The following is a 22389-nucleotide window of genomic DNA, read 5'->3' as shown; positions in this document are numbered from 1 at the left end:
TTGTCTAATTTTTATGCTTAGTCAAGTTATTTAGACAATTAAAAAAAATGATCAATTGGATTTCTTTTAGATCCGGTGTCCCCTAAAATAACATTTTTAAATAAATTTTTTTTTCTACATTAAAAAGCAAAAATTTCTAAGAAAAAAATGGGAAAAAAGAGGAAAAAGAAAATAACAAGCAAAAAAAAAATTTTTATCACAAAAATAAAACTGGTTCTTTTCCATTTAAAATTTGTTTAAAATGAATATTTAAAAAATTCTTTTTTTTGAACATTAAAATATTATATGATAATTTCTAAAAATTATTATAAATTAATGAAAAAAAAGTTTGGTGTCAATTTTTAAAATGAAAAATAAGTAAAAATGAATGAAAAAAAGGTAAATGATATTTAATTTTAATAAATAATTTTATAAACAAAAAAACTTGAATTTTTCGGTAAAAAATAAAGCAAAAAAGGTAATTAATATTTGATTTGTACTAATTAATTTCATAATATAGTTAAATATTTTTTAGCTTTTAATCACTTTTTTAATCTCTTTTCTATTCTATTTTATAATAATATAATCTTGTTATATTATATTGCTGTTATCATTTAATTGTGTCAAATGAACTCTTGGGATCTATAATCTCTTTAGTTAAAATACTTTGTTTTTTCTTTGTAATTATTATATATAATGGCTAGAAATTTGATAATAATTATTATTTTATCTCTCAAATTTAGGAATCCAATTTTCTATATATAAAAAATGGATCTATTTTAAAGTTAGAGACCCCTCTAATAACTTTTTAAAATGAAATTTTTTTAACTTTTTCTAACATAAAAAACAATGGGGGATCAGAAATCTAGAAAATTTTCTGCCAATTTCTGAATATCTGAAAATAATGATGTTATAGCTATGAAAATTATTAATCTAGACCAATTGTTGAAAAGAATTCGAACGAAATTAGTCCCATATTCATAGGACAAGTATTTCCGGAGATAGTGGAAAGTCGGGAACAAAGAATATTTTAGAAAAATTTCCGCCCTTGGTCATATCTTGCTTCAGAATCAAGATAAATGCAAACAGATTTCTACAATCGTCTTCTAATAACTTTTCATATGGAGTCTGCCTTCAAAATATTTTTATACCTTTAACCACTTTCGAGTTATAAAAAATGATTACAATGGATTACGCGCGAAAAAATACCAAGTTTCATATCTCAAGAACGGTTGAAAATTTAAAAATCTTTTCAACGTATGGTACACCTTAAATTACGAAAGAAGCCCAGCGCATCAAATTTCATGGACCTGTGACCTCATTAACTTGAGTTATCACTAAATTATTAAATCCTTTTTTTAAACATATTTCTTATCATATCTTAATTTGTAATTGTCCTATAAAGATGAGAATAGGCGTAATGAATTTTTCGTAAAAAAATGATCTAGAATAAAGTATTTATTTTTAAAATTTACAATATTATCATAAAAATCATGATTTAAAAAAAATATTCCCCAATTTCGCCCCTCAACTTTGAATCCTTATAACTCCTGAAGTTTCAATTTTCGAATATTGTTGATTATATGCAAAATTCATCCCGTTTCAAGGGCTATCGAATGACTATAATAGCATATTCAAATTCCAAAAAAAGTTGTTTTTCTTTGTTCACATTTTTAGAGGTAAAGTCGGAAATCTAGAAAATTTTCAGCAAATTTCTATATTTCTAGAAATAATAATGTTATAGCTATGAAAATTAATATTCTAGACCTACTTTTGAATAGAAATCGAATGAAACTGGTTTTAGCTTCATAGGATAAGTATTTGCTGAGATACTGAAAAGTCGGGTACAATGAATATTTTAGAAAAATTTCCGCCTTTGTTCATATCTCGCTTCAAAATCAAGATAAATGCAATCAGATTTCTACAATCGTCTTCAATCAACTTTTCATATGGGGTCTACCTTCAAAATATTTTTATACCTTAAACCACTTTCGAGATATAAAAAAATGGTGACAATGGATTACGCGCGAAAAAGTACCAAGCATTGTATTTCAAAAACGGTTGAAAATTTTAAAATGTTTTCAACGTAGGGTATATCTTAAATTATAAAAGAAGCCCAGCGCATTAAGTTTCATTGTTCTGTGACTTCATTAACCTGAGTTATCGCTTGTTTCTTAAAACAATTTGTTAATCATATTTCTTATCATAACTTTATTTCTAGAAGTCCTATAAAGATGTGAATAGGCTAAATGAATTTCTCGTAAAAAAATGATCTAGAATAATATATTTATTTTTAAAATATCTCATTGTATCATGGAAGTCGAAATTTAGAAAAAATATTCCACAACTTCGCCCCTCAACTTTGAATCCTTATAACTCCTGAAGTTTCAATTTTCGAATATTGTTGATTATATTCAAAATTCATCCCGTTTCAAGGGCTATCGAATAACTATAGTAGCATATTCAAATTTCAAAAAAAGTTGTTTTTCTTTGTTCACATTTTTAGAGGTAAAATCAGAAATTTATAATATTTTCAGCCAATTTCTGAATCTCTGAAAATAATAATGCTATAGCTATGAAAATTAATATTCTAGACCTACTTTTGAATAGAAATCGAATGAAGCTAGTCCCATCTTCAAAGCTTAATTATTTGCTGAGATACTGAAAAGTCAGAAACAATGAATATTTTAGAAAAATTTCCGCCCTTGGTCATATCTTGCTTCAAAATCAAGATAAATGAAATCAGATTTCTGCAATCGGTTTCTAATGAGTTTTTAAATAGGGTCTACCTTCAAAATTTTTTTATCTCTTAAAGCACTTTCGAGATATAAAAAAATGATGACAATGGATTACGCGCGAAAAAGTACCAAGCATAATATTTCAAGAACGGTTGAAAATTTGAAAAACTTTTTAACGTATGGTATACCTTAAATTATGAAAGAAACCCAGTGCATCAAATTTCATGGGCCTGTGACCTCATTAACTTGAGTTATCACTAAATTCTTAAAACTTTTTTTTACACATATTTCTTATCATAACTTCATTTTTAGAAGTCCTATAAAGATGAGAATAGGCGTAATGAATTTCTCGTAAAAAAATGATCTAGAATAAAGTATTTATTTTTAAAATTTACAATATTATCATAAAAATCATGATTTAAAAAAAATATTTCACAACATCGCCCCTCAACTTTGAATCCTTATAACTCCTGAAGTTTTAATTTTAGTATATTGTTGATTATATTCAAAATTCATCCCGTTTCAAGGGCTACCGAATGACTATAGTAGCATATTCAAATTCCAAAAAAAGTTGTTTTTTTTAATTACTTATTTTTCTTTATTTCTTTTTGATTTTAGTATAAAAAGTTTTTATTAAATCAACATTGTAATTTAAAAAAAAATACATAATTATATTATTTAAATATTTAAAAATAATTTCTAGAACGTCAGTGACTTTAAAATTAAGCCCAACTAATCTAAAATAATTAAAAAGGAAATGCAAATTCCTACATGCGGCGGATGCTATTGAAACCGAAGATTCTGTTATCGGCGGAGAAGGCATCGTCGTGGAAATTGATGAAACATAATGATAATTTTTTTTCTAATCGAACTTTTTCAATCAAATGAATGTTATTTGGAAAATTTTGTCTCATTATATTATTTATTAAGATTATGTATTCATGTTTGATTTAAATAAAGAACAATTTTTCTGGTGTTATGGCAGTAAGAATGCATAATCAATGTGTTATAATTTCAATAATTATTTCACAATCATGTCATCCTTGTTTTGAGAATTCTTTTAAAAAATAGCTCATTATAATAGGACATTTTTTTGTATTTTTAAAATGTAAATATGCTTTGATAAAAATGACCCTGTGAAGAAATTAATGGGTAAAAATTAATTTTTTACATGCTATAAAAGTTGAAGGAATTCATTATTAGAAGATGCCCTAGATTTAATATTACAAAAAAAAATGTTTACGTTTAGAAATACTGAAACATTTATGATGTTATCGTATGATGTGATATAGAAAAAACTTTAATGAACCCAATTTTAATTTGAGAAATTGAAAGATTATCTTTATTTAACAGTATATATAAATAAACCGTTTCTAAATCTTTTGTTGCCATTTGTGTAAATATTTTATTTTATTTCTTTTATCAACAACATGAATGTTATTTTTAAATTTTTTATTATATTTATTTTAGTAGGTATGTTTTTATAGTTGTACTATTAAATGTATCCTTCAATTCCCAGTTTTATGTAGTGGAGAAATCACAAAAAATTTTAATAAATTTGCTGAAAATAATAAAGAAAAATTAAATAATGGAATAATTAAACTTAATGTAACAAAATTAGACAATTCAACTCTTCAGGATACAAATTATATCAAAACAAGTACTGATGGGAGCATAAAGTCTACAACATTAATTTCAGATATACATAAAAGTAATACCACAAAAGATGCTATATATAAAACTCCCTTATCAAATTTGACTGATATAGCATCATCTATTGATTTTAAAGATAACATAATGAGTTCAATGATTCGTAAAAGTACCAAACTACCAATGATTAATGAATCTGATTCCGATAAGTTACCAGGTTTTTCGAAAAATAATAGTGTAAAAGTATTCAGTGGGAAAGAAGTAACAATAATGCAATATTCCAATGGTAAACAAATCAATGTAGCTAGAAAAACGGATCAAATAATATTTGGTAGTGGAAGCGAAAAAGATAAAAAAACGAAAATTGATGAATTGTCTCAATATCTAGCAACTGAAAAACCAATAGTAAATGTGAGTTTAAATGAACTAGTTAAAAAAGAGCTAGATACATTTGTTGGAACGATTGATTGTTACAGAAATATTTCATTAGTCAGTCAAAATTTTTTCAAGTTACCATGTTTACAAGATATAGATGTTTCGAAAAGTTCTTTGATTAAAAGAATTGGAATAACAAAACAAAACAATACTAAACTTTATGGAGGCATTAATAGTCTTAAATTTTTATTTTTGGATAAAGGAAATTCTTATGAGATTGTTTATGAAATCTTAAGAACCTGAAATAATTGAATTTGTTTTAAGTAAAAATATTTTTTTTAAAATAAATGTTCAGTTAATTTTTTTTTTCAATATCGTAAAAATAATACAAAAATCCATAAAAAAAGGTTTTTTTTATTTTAAAAATAATAAATTAAATAAATATTTTTTTTTACAACAAAATAAATTTAAGCGTAAGATTCAAACAAATTATTAAAAAGAATTGTCGTCTGAAATTACACCTTAGTTTCAAATGTCTAAGATAATATATATACAAAATATTTCTTAATAATTTAAAAAAATTAAATTATTTCTAAGCTATATATTTAAAACTATTATGAATTTATGGTTAAGAAAATAAAAACATAAAATATAAAACTATTAAATTAAAAAATTTTTATAATGTTATAACTGTTTTTGGTTTCATATATTTTTTCAAATGTATGTTTCTATTTTAAATGAAAACAAATTATATTTAATATTTATTAATTAAAAATAGTTATAAAATGATGTTTTAATTATACATCGGTGACAAAACATAATGTCTTAATGACATTTTAAAATATTAAGCATTTATAAATTATTATTTTTTATAGTTTACATCTTGACGGTAGATGTTTTCTGCCAACTCCTTAAAATTCGAGTAAGCATCTGGATCCATTTTTATTATATCATCTCTAAAATGTTCATATAGAATTGATAGAGAGAAGATAAATTGACTCTTAGTTTGAACTGCTTTATAGCGGTGTGACCTAAGAGTCTCCAAAAATTTTACTGGATCAAAAGCTTTACCGGAATTGATCATATCGATCATAAACATAGCTAAAGCTAATGTTCCAGTTCTTCCTATTCCTGCACTACAATGAATCGCAATATAACGATCATTGCAAAGATTTATAATCTTTTTGTACAGTTCGTGAATAGAACCACTTTCAATAGGAATGCCTAAAAAAAACAATCAACATAAAATTTTTTTATTAAAATAAACTTACTTTTATCAGGCCAATTAATGTAGTGAAGTAATTTAAAATTATTCGGTATATTTTTATTATTGTAAATTGTATAATCATATTCAATTATATGATTTACATTATCAATTCTCTTATCAATATACATGACAGTGTATTTACTTGTTTTTATTTCACTACCATCTGTAGGGAAATAAGGATAACACTTATTTTGGACCTTTATTTCTTTTTCATTGACAAGTACGACAATCATTCCGATCTTGTATCTAAAAATCATGTCATACATATCATCAAGTGTTGTTTGTATTGGTGCCTAAAAAAAATATACATTAAATAAAGTTAAATTATTATTAATATCTTACCTGACACATAATAATTTTTCTTTCATTTCCTTCATCATATTTATAAATCATTTCATTAGCGTGGATATAACCAAGGATATTTTTAGAATCATATCCATTAACATTTACTGATGTTTTATCAAGACATTCTATGTCATTGTAGCGATTTCTTTTTGGATGACTTTCTTTAGCAGTATAATAACGTTGGCAGCTTTTTATAAGAGCATCTTTACTCATCATTCCTACTTTATTAAATTGAACACAAAGTTCATTCAATTTTCCAGCATCATTTATATTAACATATTTTAGGAAATTTTTAACTTTTCCAACCATCAAATTTTCACGAGCATCCAACTTGTAGAGATAATTGTCATAATTCTTGGCAAACGTCATTCTTTCATTATTTTTTTCAATTAACATATTGTTATCAAAGAAATATCCTATTAGTGCTTTTAATAAGTAGGCATACTCCATAGAAGAAATATTACCACCATAACGCTTTTCACGAATTTCTTTTATAATCTCCATTGGATTATAAATTGAAGAATCAGCTTGCATTGCTTCCAAAATACAGCAGAAATATGTGAACATGAATACACGTGATCCAGCACTACGTGAAGCATGAACGAGAACATTCCTATTTCCAGCACATTCAGAAACTTCTGAGTACAAATTGGTGAAGTGTAGATCCGTACTTGGTATTGCATGTTCTTTCCAATAAGTAACATGAAATAGTGACAGTTCCTTTGATTCTCCTCCTTTCATAGTCATTTTAAACTTTAATACATTGACGCATGGGAGATTCGTAGGTAGCACATCCAGAAATTCAACTCTGACATTTCCATAAGTTTGGTCTTCCTTGGGCCAATATAATCGCTTGTCATCTATTACTAGTCCATCGGTCTTTTCTTGATAAATTATTGAAATAACAACTGCGACATTCTCTTTGAAGAGTAACTCCCAAAAATATTTTACTCTTTCAGGTGTTGGTCCATCAGAGATAATATACTTTCTTTCCGGTGAGACATCATTAATGTAATGAGCTCTTATTTCTCCAAAGATTGATTTATAACATTTAACCAAAGAAGAATCAAAAAGAGTGGTTATGTCAAAATCAATCTCTTCATCACCTTCTATTTTTTTTTGAAAATTTTGTTTATTCAATATATCCGGAATATATTCTTTGTCTTGAACTATTTTACAATACTCTTCCAAATTTGCATTTGATACTTCTTTCCACAATGCAAATATATTAGGATATTTAGATGTCATTTTCCTTCTTCTAATATACAATTTTATTTTTTTCAGCATAATCAGACCAATGATACCAATAATAATTAAGATAACAATAATAACGATTCCAACAAAAATAAAAATTATACCAGCCAATCCAAATTTTTCCTTAAATTCTTCAAATCGTGATTTTTTAACTTTATTTATAGTTACTTTATCTTCATCCACATTTAAATATCTTTTTCCATCTTTGTCTACTTCAAAACTTGCTTTGTCACTATGCAAAAATGAGTGACTTAAGGTGATATCTCCATTAGGCGTATTGTAAAGGCATTTTAAAGTTGTATTGAAATCTTTAAGATCTGATGTGAAGACAAAATCACCAGAGCGATACAAACCATCTTTTGCTACTCCATTAACATTCAAGTCATCTAGGTTAACTATCTTTTTATTAACGTAATTAACTGAATAAAGGTATCCAAAACTGAATCTATTGATTGAGCAATTTGGTCTGACCACCGTCTCATTTGATGAATAGAGAACATATTCCAATGGAAATTTATAATGTTTTTGTGATGGTGCGAAGTAGAAGATCTTCTTTATCATACGGTTTCTTTCAGTCGACGGGTAATCATAGGAGAATTTTAAAAGCTCATATCCATTTAATGAGAAGGTTCCCTTGGTAGTTTTGTTGGAATTTGGTACTTCTTTAACTCCATTCTTTGTGAATTTAACTTTGCTTATTAAAATTTTTTCGTTTTTGTAGAAATCTTTAAGATTTGGTTGATCTGTTAAAAACAGTTGAATTTCAAGAAACTTTTCCAAATAGTCAAATTTTATAACATTAACTTTTGTACCATTCGGCTTTATTAACGTTGAATTGTATCCTTTAACTATAATTTCTGGGATATCATTGACAGCTCGATATATCAAACAAGGTTCTACAATCTCCTTTTCATAAATATCTTCAGGTATTGTAAACAAATAATAAAGTTTGTTTACATGTGGAAGCTCGTCCGATGTTTTCAATTTATTATCAACTAAATTGAGTTGAAATAATTTGCCTTCCTTGTCCTTTGTAAATATTAAAATTTTTTCTTGATCATCGCCACATTGCTCGGTAATTGGAAGTTTGTTATTTATTGTAACCCGTTTTGCCATCATATAAGATTTTGGAGCAAGCTCCCAGTTGAAATTGAACTTCCAATTAAAGTTCGTGTGGTTTCCGTCACTCAATGCTTTTCCAAAAACTCCACAATAAACTAGGTGAGGTCCAAACAGGTTATATCCCAACAGTGTCCATGCAAAAGTGTTACTTTCAGTGCTTATCGTTAGTTTTCTAAAGTCTGACGAATAGTTCAAGTTAAAAGTGTCATTAACAGTTAAATGCCTGTATTCATTGTCTGGACATTTCAATAAAATTACATCCGATGAAGAGTTTGAATTGATGTTGACTGGAAATGTTGTTTTGTTGATTTCCTTAGGAACCGAAGGAAAGAAGGTTCCATAAGTACTTCCTTCACATTGTGTGAAGGTTATCAGAAGTGGCAGCCAGAGAGTTTTGAATTGGTTAAAAACCAGAAACATAGTAAATTGTTTTTTGTTAAAAAACACGAAGATTTAATAACTTTTCGAATGATAAAAAATTGAATATTTTTTCCTTTTATTCAAAATTTTTAACAAAATTATCATTTTCTTTAAATAATATTCATATTTTATCAAATCATAGGCAAAAAAACGATATAATGTAAATGACTCTCTTTAAAGTTAACTGATATTACTATGCTATTATATCTAATAGATGTACTTTGTACTAACATAGAAATTTAGATAAATTCAAAAAGAAATATAATTTGAAATAGTATGATTATGATTGAATATATCTATTTCATTATACATAATTTGTTATAATTAGAACAAATGATTAATATTGTGCAAAGTAACATTTTAATATCATAAAACTTATATTGGTATAAATGTTTTTTTTGATATTATCATTTTCTATAAAATTTACAAAATATTTATATTTTTAATTTTAAAATTAAGTCTTCTATGAATAATAATTTTTAAAATTTGCAATAAAATTTTTTTTCAAGAAATGATAAAAAAAAATTATTAAAATTAAATTCAATGACAAATTTATTTAAATTTTGCGAATAAAAAATTAATGTGACAAAACTTGTTGCTTTGTGATAAAACATTGGTAAAAAAATTGTTAAAATAAATTGAAAGAATGTCAAAAAAAAACTTTAAAAAAGATGGTTCTCTGTTTTTTACATTCCTATTACATATGATTTTTTGGTACACATACAAATTTTTCAAAAATGCTATTTCTTGACCAAAATTTTTCTATTATCGTTTATTGTTTTTAATAAAAAATATTTCATCAACTTTCATTAATATATTCTAACCTTCTACTTTATTTTGCTATCCGAAAAAATCCTAATTTGAATTTTATAAGTAATAAAAAAATAGAAATATTTTTAGTCTAATAAGTTATTTCTACCTTTTAGAAGTTCATAATACTTTACTTTTATTATAATGTCTAGAAATTGTTTATCATACAAAAAATTTCTAGAATTTTCTATGATTAATATTTAAAATCATTAGAATAAAATCAGATTTTATAATTATGCAAAATTTAAAAAAATGTAAATTTTTTTAAAATAATGATAGTTTTAGAAATAATTGTTTAAAATATCTTTTACATCTAGCTAGAATCTTTGGAATGACAAAAGTATTTTTTTTAGTTAAAAACTTCTTAATATATACAGGTTATTCAAAATTTTAGAAAAAATACTTAGAATTTTAAATAGTGTAAAAATTTTGTTTTATAACAAAAATATCTATTTCATTGATAAATGTATTATTCTGTTATATTTATAATAAGCTTTATTTTTTTATATTTTTGACAAATTTGTAATAATAATCATCTTGTTAAAATTTCTTTAATTATCTTTTTGGTTTTAAAATCAAATTTTAAAATTTTTTATGCTATTTTTTATTATCTATTCAGTTTTTGGCGGGTTTAATTTGTAATAGTTTGTTACACTTTCAACAATTTTCATCAATTTACATATAATTAAAAATTATTGTTTTTATCAGCTAGGAAAAATTTTTTTGCATATAAAATATTATTCAAAACATTAACTTTTTTATTTATTAACCTCTTTATTGCTATTAAAACCCATCATTTATTATATTTAAAAGGAGATAAAAAGAATAGTACCAAAAAGTTATGAATACGATATTTTTTTCTAATTTCGCATAAAGTAATAAGCAAAAATATTCTAGTATTGCCATCATTGATTTTTCTCTAGAATCAATGCTTTTTTTTCGATGTAGAGGAAATAAAAAAAAACAAAGATGTTAGATTCAAAACTTGATTTACTCCAAAGTGTTATTATTGCTTTCCATGTTTATCTATATGGTAGTGAGATAGAAGAAAAAATTCATTTTGTTTTTTTTAATATATAATTAAAAGCTCAAATATTTTCACTTGGGTAATGATTTTAATAATTATTAGCATTTTAACCATTCAACAAATTCATTAATTTTCAATCATGTTTTTATTATAAAAGTTATCATCTCTTGGTATCACAACAGTTAAAAATATATTTTTGACTTAATGTCATAACTAAGTAACCTTTTCCAAGTTTCCCAACTTTTGTTAGTTACCGGCAACAATTGTAACTCGACGCGATTTGGCTTTGGAAAAATATTCTTCATTATTGTTTTACCAGTAAATATATAGAGTTGGTTATAGTATTTCAGAAATTTTTTTTAGTGTTTCAATTTGTATTACTGGAAAATTAAATTTTGGTGGAGCGAATTATTTAGAAAGAAAGGAATATTTACTAAAAACTAAATCATATTTTAAATATATTTCTACATTTTAAAGCATGTCTTGGTATGACGAAGATTTTATTGGTGATCTCTCTAAGCCTGTTCTTGTTGTTGGAGCAGGAGGTATTGGTTGTGAACTATTAAAAAGTCTTTCTCTTGCAGGCTTTAGTAATATTGAAGTTGTAAGTTTTTCACGCTATCTTTTTACTATATTACTAATATTATTTAGTTTGATCTCGATACAATTGACGTTAGCAATCTTAATCGTCAATTTCTCTTCCACAAGGAACATGTCGGAAAACCAAAAGCTGAAGTTGCGACAAAAGCAATCTTAAAAAAATTTCCATCAATCTCTATCAAGTACTATTATGACAGCATAATGAGTGAAAAGTATGGTTTTCAATTTTTTAAAAGATTTGCCGTAATATTTAATGCCTTGGATAATTTTGCTGCAAGAAATTTTGTTAATAGGATGTGTTTAGCTGCTGAAATACCTCTTATTGATGCAGGAACATCTGGATATATTGGTAGTTGTCGACCTATCATCCCATTTAAAACAGAATGTTTTGAGTGTATGGGACAAAATAATGGAAAAGAAAGAACATATCCCGGTTGTACAATACGTAATACACCATCTGAACCGATTCATTGTATTGTTTGGGCAAAATATTTGTTTAAGTAAGTTTAAATGTTGTTCCGTTCTATTACTTTTTTTAGTCAACTATTTTCTGAATATAATGAACATGAAGATGTTACACCAAATCAAAAGGTTACAACTGATGTTGTAGAAAATGAAGAAGAGAAAGGCGTTGGTAAGGATGTAGCTAACGATGAACAACCGATTGAAAATCTCAGGATGTTTGCCGAACGAATCTCATTTTGTCCATCTCAACTATTCAATAAGATTTTTTACGAAGGACCAAAAAAATTGTTAGAACATTCTCATCTTTGGGAAAAGCGTCCAGCTCCAAAACCAATTTTATGGGAAACACTATCTTATAATTTTAAAGATTCCCAACTTAATACTGAGTTTAGTCAAGAGAACATCGACCAACATAAAATTTTAACTATGGAAGAAAATCTTCTTGTTTTTGAAGACTGTCTTAAAAAATTAAGAAAAATGGCACTTGAGAAAGAAAAAAAAGGTCAATACCTTTACTGGGATAAAGATGAACAAAACTCAATGAATTTTGTTTCTGCTTGTGGGAATATTCGTGCATATATATTTGGTATATCACAAACCAAACCATTTGAAGTCAAATCAATGGCTGGAAAAATAATAACAGCTATTGCTTCTACAAATGCTATCATTGCTGCATGTGCTATGAACGAAGGAGTAAAATTGTTAAGAGGAATGAATAACAACCTTCGTGTCTCCTATCTTGTGGAAGAACCATACCACAAAGGAGATCTTATTACATCTTGTGAACCTTTTGGACCTTCTGAAGAATGTATAGCTTGTTCAAAAGTTAAAAGATGTCATTACAAAGTCAATCTCAATAAAATGACAGTAATTAATTTGAGAGATGAAATTCTTAAAAAAGATATGTCTTTAACTTCTCCAAGCGTATGCTGTAACAAAACAGGAAAAATTATTATTTGCGATGAAAATTCAATAAACGAGGATACTATGAAGAAGTGTTTAAAAGATGTTGGTATAACTTCTGGAAGCTTTCTTGATATTGACGATTTCTTCCAACAATTTAATTTGGTATTATGCCTTCATCACTCAGATGATTTTGGTGATACGGATTTTGAAGACATAACTACTTCATATGGAGAAGATTCTAAAGTGTTACTTGGAAAAAGAACAGCAGTAGATAATATTGATGAAGTTGAGAAAGATGCTAAAAGACTTCGTGTTAATTAATTTTTGTTTATTTTTTTTATTATTTCTTGTATATAATTATTGCATACTTATTTTCTCAATTTTTAAAAAAAAAAGTTCAAAAAAAAACCTTTTCTATTGTGTTTTAATATACTGGTAAGATGTATATAGAAACAGAAATATTGCCTATACGGCAAATTATAATTAATATTATTCTTAGAAAATACTAAAAATGGAGTTATATCAATGTGTCATTCATTGCGATTTTCCCACAGCGAAAAATAAACATTTTTCTTTATTTAGACTTTAAATTTTCCTTTTAATTATTTTTGACGATGGAAAATTAAGAAAATCCATTGCATTAATATTATTTTAAATTGTTTTAAGTAAAATCTATAGTTAGAATATTGTTATTAATATTTTTATTTTTTTTAAAATGACTTCATTTGTTCTTTTTTCTAGATGACAGATTTCAGTGAAGCTATTGGTCTTTCTTCAGACATTCTAATTCCAGAGCATGAAGAATTATTTAAGAAATATTTTGAAGATTTACCTGAATCTTATGAAGATTATCATCGTTACCAACAATTTTTCACTCGTTTATATGGATATAAAGAGAAAAGTTTTTTACTAGATCCAATACTACCAAAATGGGTTTCAATAATTTTAAGCCATATAAAAATTCCTACAAATAAAGAAAATATTGATATAGATAATAAATCATTGGTAGCTCTTTACAATTTATCACTATTAATTGATATGTGTTCTTACAAAAATGTAACAAAATATTTACCTCATGAGGTAATCTATTTGGATAAAATTCTTTGTTTTATTGAAATTTTAAGTACAATGGATTTACGTGGATTTGACAAGTATGAACGTTTAGCCAAATCATTAGTAAACCGATCACTATTTGCATGGTTGTATATTGTTGCAAAAAATCCATTTTCTCTTGACAGATTTGATTCTATTCAATCCAAAGAAACAATAGCTAATCGGATTCTTGAAGTTTGTTCAATGAATATGTGTTGTGATTCTATTTGTTCTAAAATTATTAATAAAATATGGTCTCAATTAGTTACAAGAGTTGATCAAATTGAAACAAGAATGAGAAAAACAATATATTTTTGTTTAGATAAAATATCTATGTATTTTAATGATTCATATAATATAAATGAAATTAATGGATACTTAGGATTATTAGCTGGTATTTTTAAAGAAGGGCCAAGAGTAGAATTATCAAGTATTGGTGTAGAAGTTATTGATATGTTAGGAACATTAATGGATTTAGAAATTCGAGAAGACAATAGTTTAACAAAAGTTTATATAACAAAATTAGTTCAAAGAATTGGGTTATCATTTTTAAAACCTAGAAAGATAAAATGGAGATATTGTAGGGGTTATAGAAGTTTAGAAAATACTTTAAAATGTCGAGAAAATAATGAAACTATTACTAATGAAAATAAATTTGATAATGATGAAGACGATGAAGATAATTCTTTGGATTGTACAGATGAACAAATTGAAAAATTAGAAGCAATACTGGCAACATTACTTAATGGATTAAGAGATCCCAATTCAAATGTTAGAAATGGTGCAGCTAAAGGACTTGGTCGTATAACATCACGTTTAACAAAAGATTTTGCCGAAGATATTGTTAATGGAATTTTTGAAGGATGTTTTAAAGATTATGATACTGTTTCTTGGCATGGGGGATGTTTAGCATTAGCTGAAATGACATACAGGGGGTTTTTATTACCAGAAAGATTAGGTGATATGGTTGATATTTTAGAAAAAGCAATTATATGGGAAGAAGCTGATGGTATTATTAAACAAAGTGAAGCTGTTCGTGATGCGGCAACATTTATTTCCTGGGCTATTGCAAGAACATATTCACCAAATCTTTTGAAACCTTATGTTCAACGTTTAGCTACTCATCTTGTTACAGTATCTCTTTTTGATAAAGAGTTAAATATTCGTCGTGCAGCAAGTGCAGCTTTTCAAGAAAATGTTGGAAGGCAAGGATACTTTCCTAGTGGGATTGATATTATTCATATAATTGACTATTCATCTATCTCACGTCTTTCAGTTTGTTACAATGATTTATGTATTAAAGTAGCTAAATTTGAAGGGTATCTCATACCTATGCTTAATCATTTAGTTGATTATAAAGTTGGACATCAATTAATGAAGATGAATGAGCGTGCCTGTGAAGGTTTATATCATTTAGTTAAACTTGATGTTAACTATTCAAAAGTTGTTATCTTGGATAAACTTTTAAAGAAATGTGATACTATTAATTGTTGTTTACAATACAAAATATTAAAAAGTATTGAAAGTGTTGTTAGATCATTGTTAGAAGAGAATTCTTTTGATATAACAAATAAAGATATTTCATTTACACGTGAAAAAGTTCTTGAAATGAATAAAAAATTATCAAAAGAGGCTGACACAACATCTAGAAATAAAAGATCTACTTTTGCTAAGTTATCGTTATGTTATTTTATTAAAATTTGCTGTGAATGTGGAATGCCTTTGTCAGAGGAAATTTATTTTAAATGGCTTAACTTGTTAGAAAATTTTACAGAAGAAAATAATATTGAATTAAGGGATGCTGCTTCAATAGCTAGTAAATATTTAATGAAAATAATATCTCAAATTTCTGTAGAAGAAATTCATAAAAAAATTCAAGAAAAATATTTATATTATATTAAAGTAAATAAATTTGATTTAACTCTCAATATGGCTGTTCTTATGATCTCATCATTACCAAATAATTTTCTAACAGAAGATATTGCAAATGAATTGATTACATTTATTCAAGACAAAACACGTCTTCATTTAATGGATCCAAGAGTTTATGCTTTAGATTGTTTAAAAGAACGATTTATTAACTCCGAACTTTTAAAAATACTTTCTTTTACTAAAATAGTAGATTGCCTTAATTTTTGTATTAATGACTTTACTTGTGATCCAGCTAAAGGAGATGTAGCACGTTTTATTAGAGAAAAAGCTATCAAAACAATAATTTGTTTTCTTAATCAACCAATCATAAATAATCAAATATCATCTGACATCGTATGTAATATTATTGGAAATATTTTAATACAAGTTTGTGGTAAAAATATTAACTTGAGAAAAGTTGCAGCTCAGGCTATTCATGACATATTAATAATTGAACCTCAATTACCTATTAAAGATATTGATGTTTTAAAAAAAATATTTATACTAAAAGATATAAATATTTGTGAAGGTTTTGTTTATGCTAATGTTTTTGATGTTATGTCACAATTACTTGATAATAATACATATGGTTGTTATATAAGATATGGATTAGTTATGAGTTCAGGATATCATAATGGATGTGAAAAAGAAAAAATAACTAAGATTATTGTTGATTATTTAGAAAATTCAACTGTTGAAAAAAAATTAAGTATTATAACTGAATTAAAAAATGAAATATTAAAAAAGAATATTTCCAGTAGAGTTATAAAAAGTATTCTTGATTTCTTAGATACATACATGGTTGAATGTTTTGAATTTCTTCAAGAAGATTTAGATTCATTTAAAGATATTTGTGAAATTTTTAAATATTGTATCTTTTTAATAAATTTGAAACAAAAATCTTTAACATCAAAATCTTCAACATTGAAAGAGTACTCTGGAAAAGTTTTATCTTTTACAATTTTATGCAATGAAGATAGTGTAATAAGAAAAAAATCTTTAAAGGCTTTATGTAAATTACTTGAAGGAACAAATGAAGTAGCTTGTTTTGAAGTTGCCAAAAAAATTACTGAATATCTAGTTATTGTTGATGAAAATATAATAAATGAAGATGAAAAAGAAACAGCTATAAATTTACTCTCAAATACTGTTTGGGATGGAAATTCAAGTGCAATAAAAACAACAATAGAAACATTACGAAATATTTTTAAAATATCTTAAATATTAGTTTTTTTTTATTATATTTAAAATTTAAGTAAATTGTATATGTATTACAGAAAAAGTCAAGAGTTAAGATGGTTTTGTTTTTTTTTTCTTTTTTAATGTTCAATGGATAACCATAAGTAAAAATGTTTTTTTTTTTTCGTTCTTAATATAAAATATATATAATGATACTTAAAACAATTAATTATAAAAAAAAATTGAAACGTTTTTTTTTATACAAGACTTGAAATAGTTGTGGTAGCTGTTGGAGGTCTAGTGACATGAGAACCACATTTAAAACTAAATATATGACAACATAATGTTGGTACATGAGGTACTTTTTTAAGTAATGAACATGCTTTCCATAACTGATTATCTAATGTATCATTTCTTTGACGTGCCCATGTATCTACTCTATTAAGATATTCATTCATGTAATTTTCACATATTGATAAATCTTTATGACTATCACCACATGCTAAAAAAAAATTAATTTTATTTTTTGTAACTTTAACTTACTATTATTTTTACCATTATCATTGTTTATTTGATCTATAATTTCTTTATTTTCTTTAGAATTATCTGATTCATGAGATTCAAGGAATTTATTTATTGTTTCAGGTGTTGAGGTATTTGTAATATTTTGATTAGATATCATTTCAGTATTTATTAATGTTGTTGTTTGAGAAGTTGTTGTAGTATCAATATTTAATGTTGTTGTATTTGTAACATTTACAATTAAAGATTCTGTTGTTGCATTTAATTCCTGTGGGACATTATTATTATTATTATTAATTATTGTAGTTTGTTGTTCTTGAATAATAATTGGATTAGATGTCGTAATTATTAATGGTGTTTGAGTTGTCTCTTGTAATTTTGTTGTTAAATCTCCGGACTCATTAGAATTATCAAATTCTTTTGATTCATTTCCTTGAGTCCCTAATGATGAATTGGTTGTTATTGGATTATTAACAGTTTCTGTAAGTGGGTTGAGTTCGGCACTTTTTGTAGAAGATAAATTTATAAGTGTTGTCGTTTCCTGATTAATTATTGAAGATGTTGTTGTATCAACTAATGAGATGTTAAATGTTGGAGTACTTCCTGTTAAATTTTCTGGGATTGTTATATTTGATGGAATATCTGTAGTTGTAATATTTATTTCTTCTTTTCTTAAATCTCCAGAACTCGTAGTTATATCAGAAACAGTTTGGAGAAGTGTCGTTTGAATTTCATTATTTTTTGTTGTAATTTCTACCCCAGATCCTGTCTCTGTTAAAGTATCTACTAATGGTGTTGAAAGAGTTTGTAAAGAAGTTAATGGTGATTGAGAGGATGTATCTTCATTCTCTGATTCTGGTATATTTGAAGAACTTTTAACAACTGATGAATTTTCTGTTAATATCTCTGATGTTGTTTGTACTGATACAGTAGTTGTATCTACAGCTGATACTTGTGTTGTAGTTGTTAAATTATTATTATTTAGTGCTTCATCAACTCTTTTATTTACTTGAATTATTTCTTCCTCACTTTCTGGTATTTGGGAGTTTGGATTTTTTTCCGGTAATACATTAGTAATTTCATTTTCATTTATTTTAATCCCCTCTGGTGCTGCATCTTTAGCAATTTCATTTCCATTATCTGCTACACATATTTCTCTCATATTACACATCATTATAGCTTCAGATGGTTCATTATTTTTTGTTATTTTATAAATTCCATTTTCAGCTACCTCATATGAACCCATATTTATTCCAAATTGTATATTGACACAATTGTCAAATGGTCTATCCTAAAAATTTTATTAAATTATATATTTTTTTATTTTAGATTATATAAAAATTTTTAATGTCTGAGTTACCACCAATGACAAAGACAATTGATTTGTCTTTTAACTATAATGGAATTGATACAATTTTTAGAATTACAAATTTTCAAGGAAGAAAATTAATTGTCTTGTCAAATTTAGGTAAAATAGGTCATATTATTGAGGTATTCTTTCCAAAAATGATTGGGATGTTGGAACAAAGATCAAATTTGAGATGTGATTATGAATGTAAACTTATTCTTGGAACTGATTGTGTATGTTTATATATATATTTTTTTTTATATTAACTTATAAAATATTTTTAGTCAGATTTTGATTTAATGATCAAAAGAATGGCTATGGTTTATCATGAGTATGGTTTTGATGATAATATTATCCTTTATCTAGGTTTACAACAATTCGACATTGAATTTTGTAAGAAAGTTGTTGAAATTTTTACTCAATACTTAGAATCAATACGCCCTAATCAACGTTACATCCAACCTAATTCATATCATAAAAATATGACAAAACAATTACAAGACTTGTCTTTTGATAATAATTAATAAAAATTTTTTTTTATCACTTACTCTTTTTTTATCTGATGTTATGAGTGCTCTTGACATTTTTATTTTTGCAAAATTTGTGTCTTCATCAGTTTTTGAATAAATTATTACCCAATCTTGTTGACGGTCTTTCTTAAGTTCACTAAAATTTTTAAGGACATAATCTCCACCATCAACTATTTTTCTGTTATTGGTGAATAATATAAATGCATCTCTTTTTGGATTAGTACCAAATGTAATTGCTGACCATGATTTTTCTGGGGAAGTTTCAAAATTAAGAACAAATTCTATTGAATCATTAGCTTTAATGTAATTCCAATGACTTGTATATTTTAAACCAGCAGATTTACATTTTGATGGTCCTGAAGTTATAAGGGAAGATTTTTTATTTGAATTAATTATTGTTTCTTGTGGTATTGAGATAACAGCAGCATCTGCAGCCTTCTCAATTATGGGAGTTTCTTTGATACATTTATCTTTGATTTCACATGCTTTATAAAGATCTGGCCAATTTTCATGTTTTTTAATTTTAAGTTCTCCATTTTTAACACCATATTCAGCAAGATTAACACCAAATTGGAATAAAACACAATTATCCATATTTTTATCTTTTTTATCATCACCAGTATACATTTTTCTTGCTACAACATACTTTGTTCTTCCATTAGTTATTCCAAAAGATGTATTAATTAATTTCCAATCTTGATTTTCATCTTTAATTGGTGGTGCATAACTACTAGAGTAATGATCTACAATATCAACAACATTTCCATCATCCAAATAGACAACAGCTATGTCCATATCTGACATATTATCACCAATACCAATAGCTGACCACCATTTACCTGATTTTATAGGTGAATCATATTCAAAGAAGACATTTGTTGTGCTTTTATCATAATACCATGATATAGAATAATCTTTTCCTTTAAATGAACATGGATCACCTTTTCCAGAGACATCTACAGTACTTGATATTCCTGGATTTGGTGGAGCTGATTTCATTAGGTATGGCAGTAGAAAAAATATATAAAATATTTTCAATAAATATGTCATTTTGTTTTTAAATTAAGACCTTAAAAAAATATAATAAAGAGTTAAATTAATATTAATATCTTTACATAGAAATTTTGTAATCTCCTTATGTTAATCGTAAAAAATAAATAAAAAAGAAATAAATTTTAAAGTGAACAGTTAAATAAAATAAAAAATAAAATATACTTGCTTTTAACCTCCATTTAAAAATGAAAAAAAAAAATTAAATCATTTTTGGTAGAGTCATTAAAAAATTTTCTTAAATTCTTTATATTTCAAATAAATAAAACTTTCTCTCCTCCTGATATTTAAGTATATATTAATTCCTTAAGTAATCCTACCTCAAATGAATTTTTGGTAACCTTCTAAAAGAACAATAATACGTATTTTATTTATAATAAAAACGATCTTCATATGTCCAAATCATAAAACTAATTATTTTATAATCATTGAAAAAAAAAAAAACTATTTTTCCTTCAAATTTTAATATTCTTAAAATAAATGTGAAAAAAGACTAAATTATTAGATCATGGACAAAGCAATTGTAATTATTATTTTAATGAACACAAACTGTGAGGAAAAAAAAAGTTGTTAAGGGTAGTTTTTGAAGTTGTTTTATTTTATACTACTTCAACAACCAAAATATATAATTTTATAGATAATACAGTTAATGTTCCATAATTAATAGGATACTTCTTAATATTACATCAATTAACAATAGAATATTATTACTTATATTATGCCATACCACTTACTTCAAAGGTTATTTTATATAAATAAAAATAATTTTTTTTTTTAAAGATTAAATTTTTTTTTTAACTATTTAAAGAAATTTATATACAAATTCCATAAAATAAATAATAAAATATAGTTAAAATAAAAATGATAAGGATAATTAAAATTAACTATACCTTTGACATTTTAAATAATAAAATCATTCCTGACAATGGGTGTTTAAAATATTTTTTTTCACCATATTTAACCTTCAAATTATTTGAAAAGGTGGTGTTAAAATTTTAAAATTTACTACAAAATATATGTAAAAAATGTATAAATATTTTTGTACCAGTTTTTGTAAATACAAATATTACTTTTTATAATAATTTTTTCTTAAAAAAATATGTTTTTTTTTTATTAGAAATAAAATAATAATTTTATTTTGATTAATAATATTAAATATATATATAAATTATTTTATATATATATATATTTTTTTTTTTACTTTAACTTGAATTTTTGTTAATAGTATTAAAAGAAGAGATAATCACTTTTCTATATTTCTTATACCTCATCTTCTATAATAAGTGGATAAACGTGAAAATATAGTTAATCATGTTAAAAATTTTTATCCTTTATAGTGGTTTTATTTATAAAATATAGTATTATTCTTATAAAAATAAAGAGAGAGATTTTATAGATTGAATTATTATTAAAGATAAATATCATTTGACAAAAATAATGAATTAGAAAAAAAAATTTTTTGATTTTAAAGTGGAATCATGAATTTTATATATCTATAAAAAGTTCTTCAAACATTTTTAAAGTAAAAAAAAAATTTTAAATAATAAAAAAAGTAAATTTGCATATATTTAAAAACAATTTTTTTTTTATTTACCAATCTTGTAAAGTATAAAAAGTTTATAAGTATGAAAAATCCTTGGAAATACAATAAATGTATTATATTGTATCAAATAAAAAAAAAATGATAAAAATATTTAAAGAAGATAAAGATATTTGAAGACTAGTAGGCACAGGTTTTATACTAATCTAACTATATAACATGTTCTTTTATATAAAAAAAATTTTTTATTATCAAAATA

The 22389-nt window shown here is 25.0% G+C and overlaps 7 protein-coding genes across 7 annotated transcripts; 4 read left to right on the top strand and 3 right to left on the bottom strand.

The window, feature by feature from the left end:
- Positions 1 to 4147: 4147 nt before the first annotated feature.
- SRAE_1000281800 (Hypothetical protein) lies at positions 4148 to 5045 on the top strand (the record flags this gene model as incomplete). The annotated part of the gene is made up of 2 exons (XM_024649938.1): positions 4148 to 4190; positions 4237 to 5045. 2 exons carry the CDS (start codon positions 4148 to 4150, stop codon positions 5043 to 5045), a joined length of 852 nt encoding a protein of 283 aa, XP_024503765.1.
- A 559-nt stretch (positions 5046 to 5604) lies between these two features.
- Positions 5605 to 9150, bottom strand: SRAE_1000281700 (Protein-tyrosine phosphatase, receptor/non-receptor type domain and Protein-tyrosine/Dual specificity phosphatase domain and Protein-tyrosine phosphatase, catalytic domain-containing protein; the record flags this gene model as incomplete). Its single annotated transcript, XM_024649937.1, has 3 exons — positions 5605 to 5966; positions 6014 to 6302; positions 6352 to 9150. The coding sequence occupies 3 exons, from the start codon at positions 9148 to 9150 to the stop codon at positions 5605 to 5607; spliced, it is 3450 nt and encodes a 1149-aa protein (XP_024503764.1).
- A 2315-nt stretch (positions 9151 to 11465) lies between these two features.
- On the top strand, positions 11466 to 13279 carry SRAE_1000281600 (SUMO-activating enzyme subunit 2; the record flags this gene model as incomplete). The annotated part of the gene is made up of 3 exons (XM_024649936.1): positions 11466 to 11591; positions 11639 to 12087; positions 12127 to 13279. 3 exons carry the CDS (start codon positions 11466 to 11468, stop codon positions 13277 to 13279), a joined length of 1728 nt encoding a protein of 575 aa, XP_024503763.1.
- A 420-nt stretch (positions 13280 to 13699) lies between these two features.
- SRAE_1000281500 (HEAT repeat and Armadillo-like helical domain and Armadillo-type fold domain and HEAT, type 2 repeat and Tubulin-specific chaperone D, C-terminal domain-containing protein) lies at positions 13700 to 17182 on the top strand (the record flags this gene model as incomplete). Its single annotated transcript, XM_024649935.1, has 1 exon — positions 13700 to 17182. One exon carries the CDS (start codon positions 13700 to 13702, stop codon positions 17180 to 17182), a length of 3483 nt encoding a protein of 1160 aa, XP_024503762.1.
- Positions 17183 to 17397: 215 nt separating this feature from the next.
- On the bottom strand, positions 17398 to 18908 carry SRAE_1000281400 (Hypothetical protein; the record flags this gene model as incomplete). The annotated part of the gene is made up of 2 exons (XM_024649934.1): positions 17398 to 17642; positions 17684 to 18908. The coding sequence occupies 2 exons, from the start codon at positions 18906 to 18908 to the stop codon at positions 17398 to 17400; spliced, it is 1470 nt and encodes a 489-aa protein (XP_024503761.1).
- A 101-nt stretch (positions 18909 to 19009) lies between these two features.
- SRAE_1000281300 (Proteasome assembly chaperone 3 family-containing protein) lies at positions 19010 to 19534 on the top strand (the record flags this gene model as incomplete). The annotated part of the gene is made up of 2 exons (XM_024649933.1): positions 19010 to 19243; positions 19295 to 19534. 2 exons carry the CDS (start codon positions 19010 to 19012, stop codon positions 19532 to 19534), a joined length of 474 nt encoding a protein of 157 aa, XP_024503760.1.
- Positions 19535 to 19575: 41 nt separating this feature from the next.
- On the bottom strand, positions 19576 to 20539 carry SRAE_1000281200 (DOMON domain and Cellobiose dehydrogenase, cytochrome domain-containing protein; the record flags this gene model as incomplete). The annotated part of the gene is made up of 2 exons (XM_024649932.1): positions 19576 to 19584; positions 19646 to 20539. The coding sequence occupies 2 exons, from the start codon at positions 20537 to 20539 to the stop codon at positions 19576 to 19578; spliced, it is 903 nt and encodes a 300-aa protein (XP_024503759.1).
- Between the last annotated feature and the right edge of the window lie 1850 nt (positions 20540 to 22389).

This window comes from Strongyloides ratti, assembly GCF_001040885.1.
Source record: "Strongyloides ratti genome assembly S_ratti_ED321, chromosome : 1".
Classification (NCBI taxonomy): Eukaryota; Metazoa; Nematoda; class Chromadorea; order Rhabditida; family Strongyloididae; genus Strongyloides; species Strongyloides ratti.
This window is presented reverse-complemented; position numbering and strand designations above follow the sequence as displayed.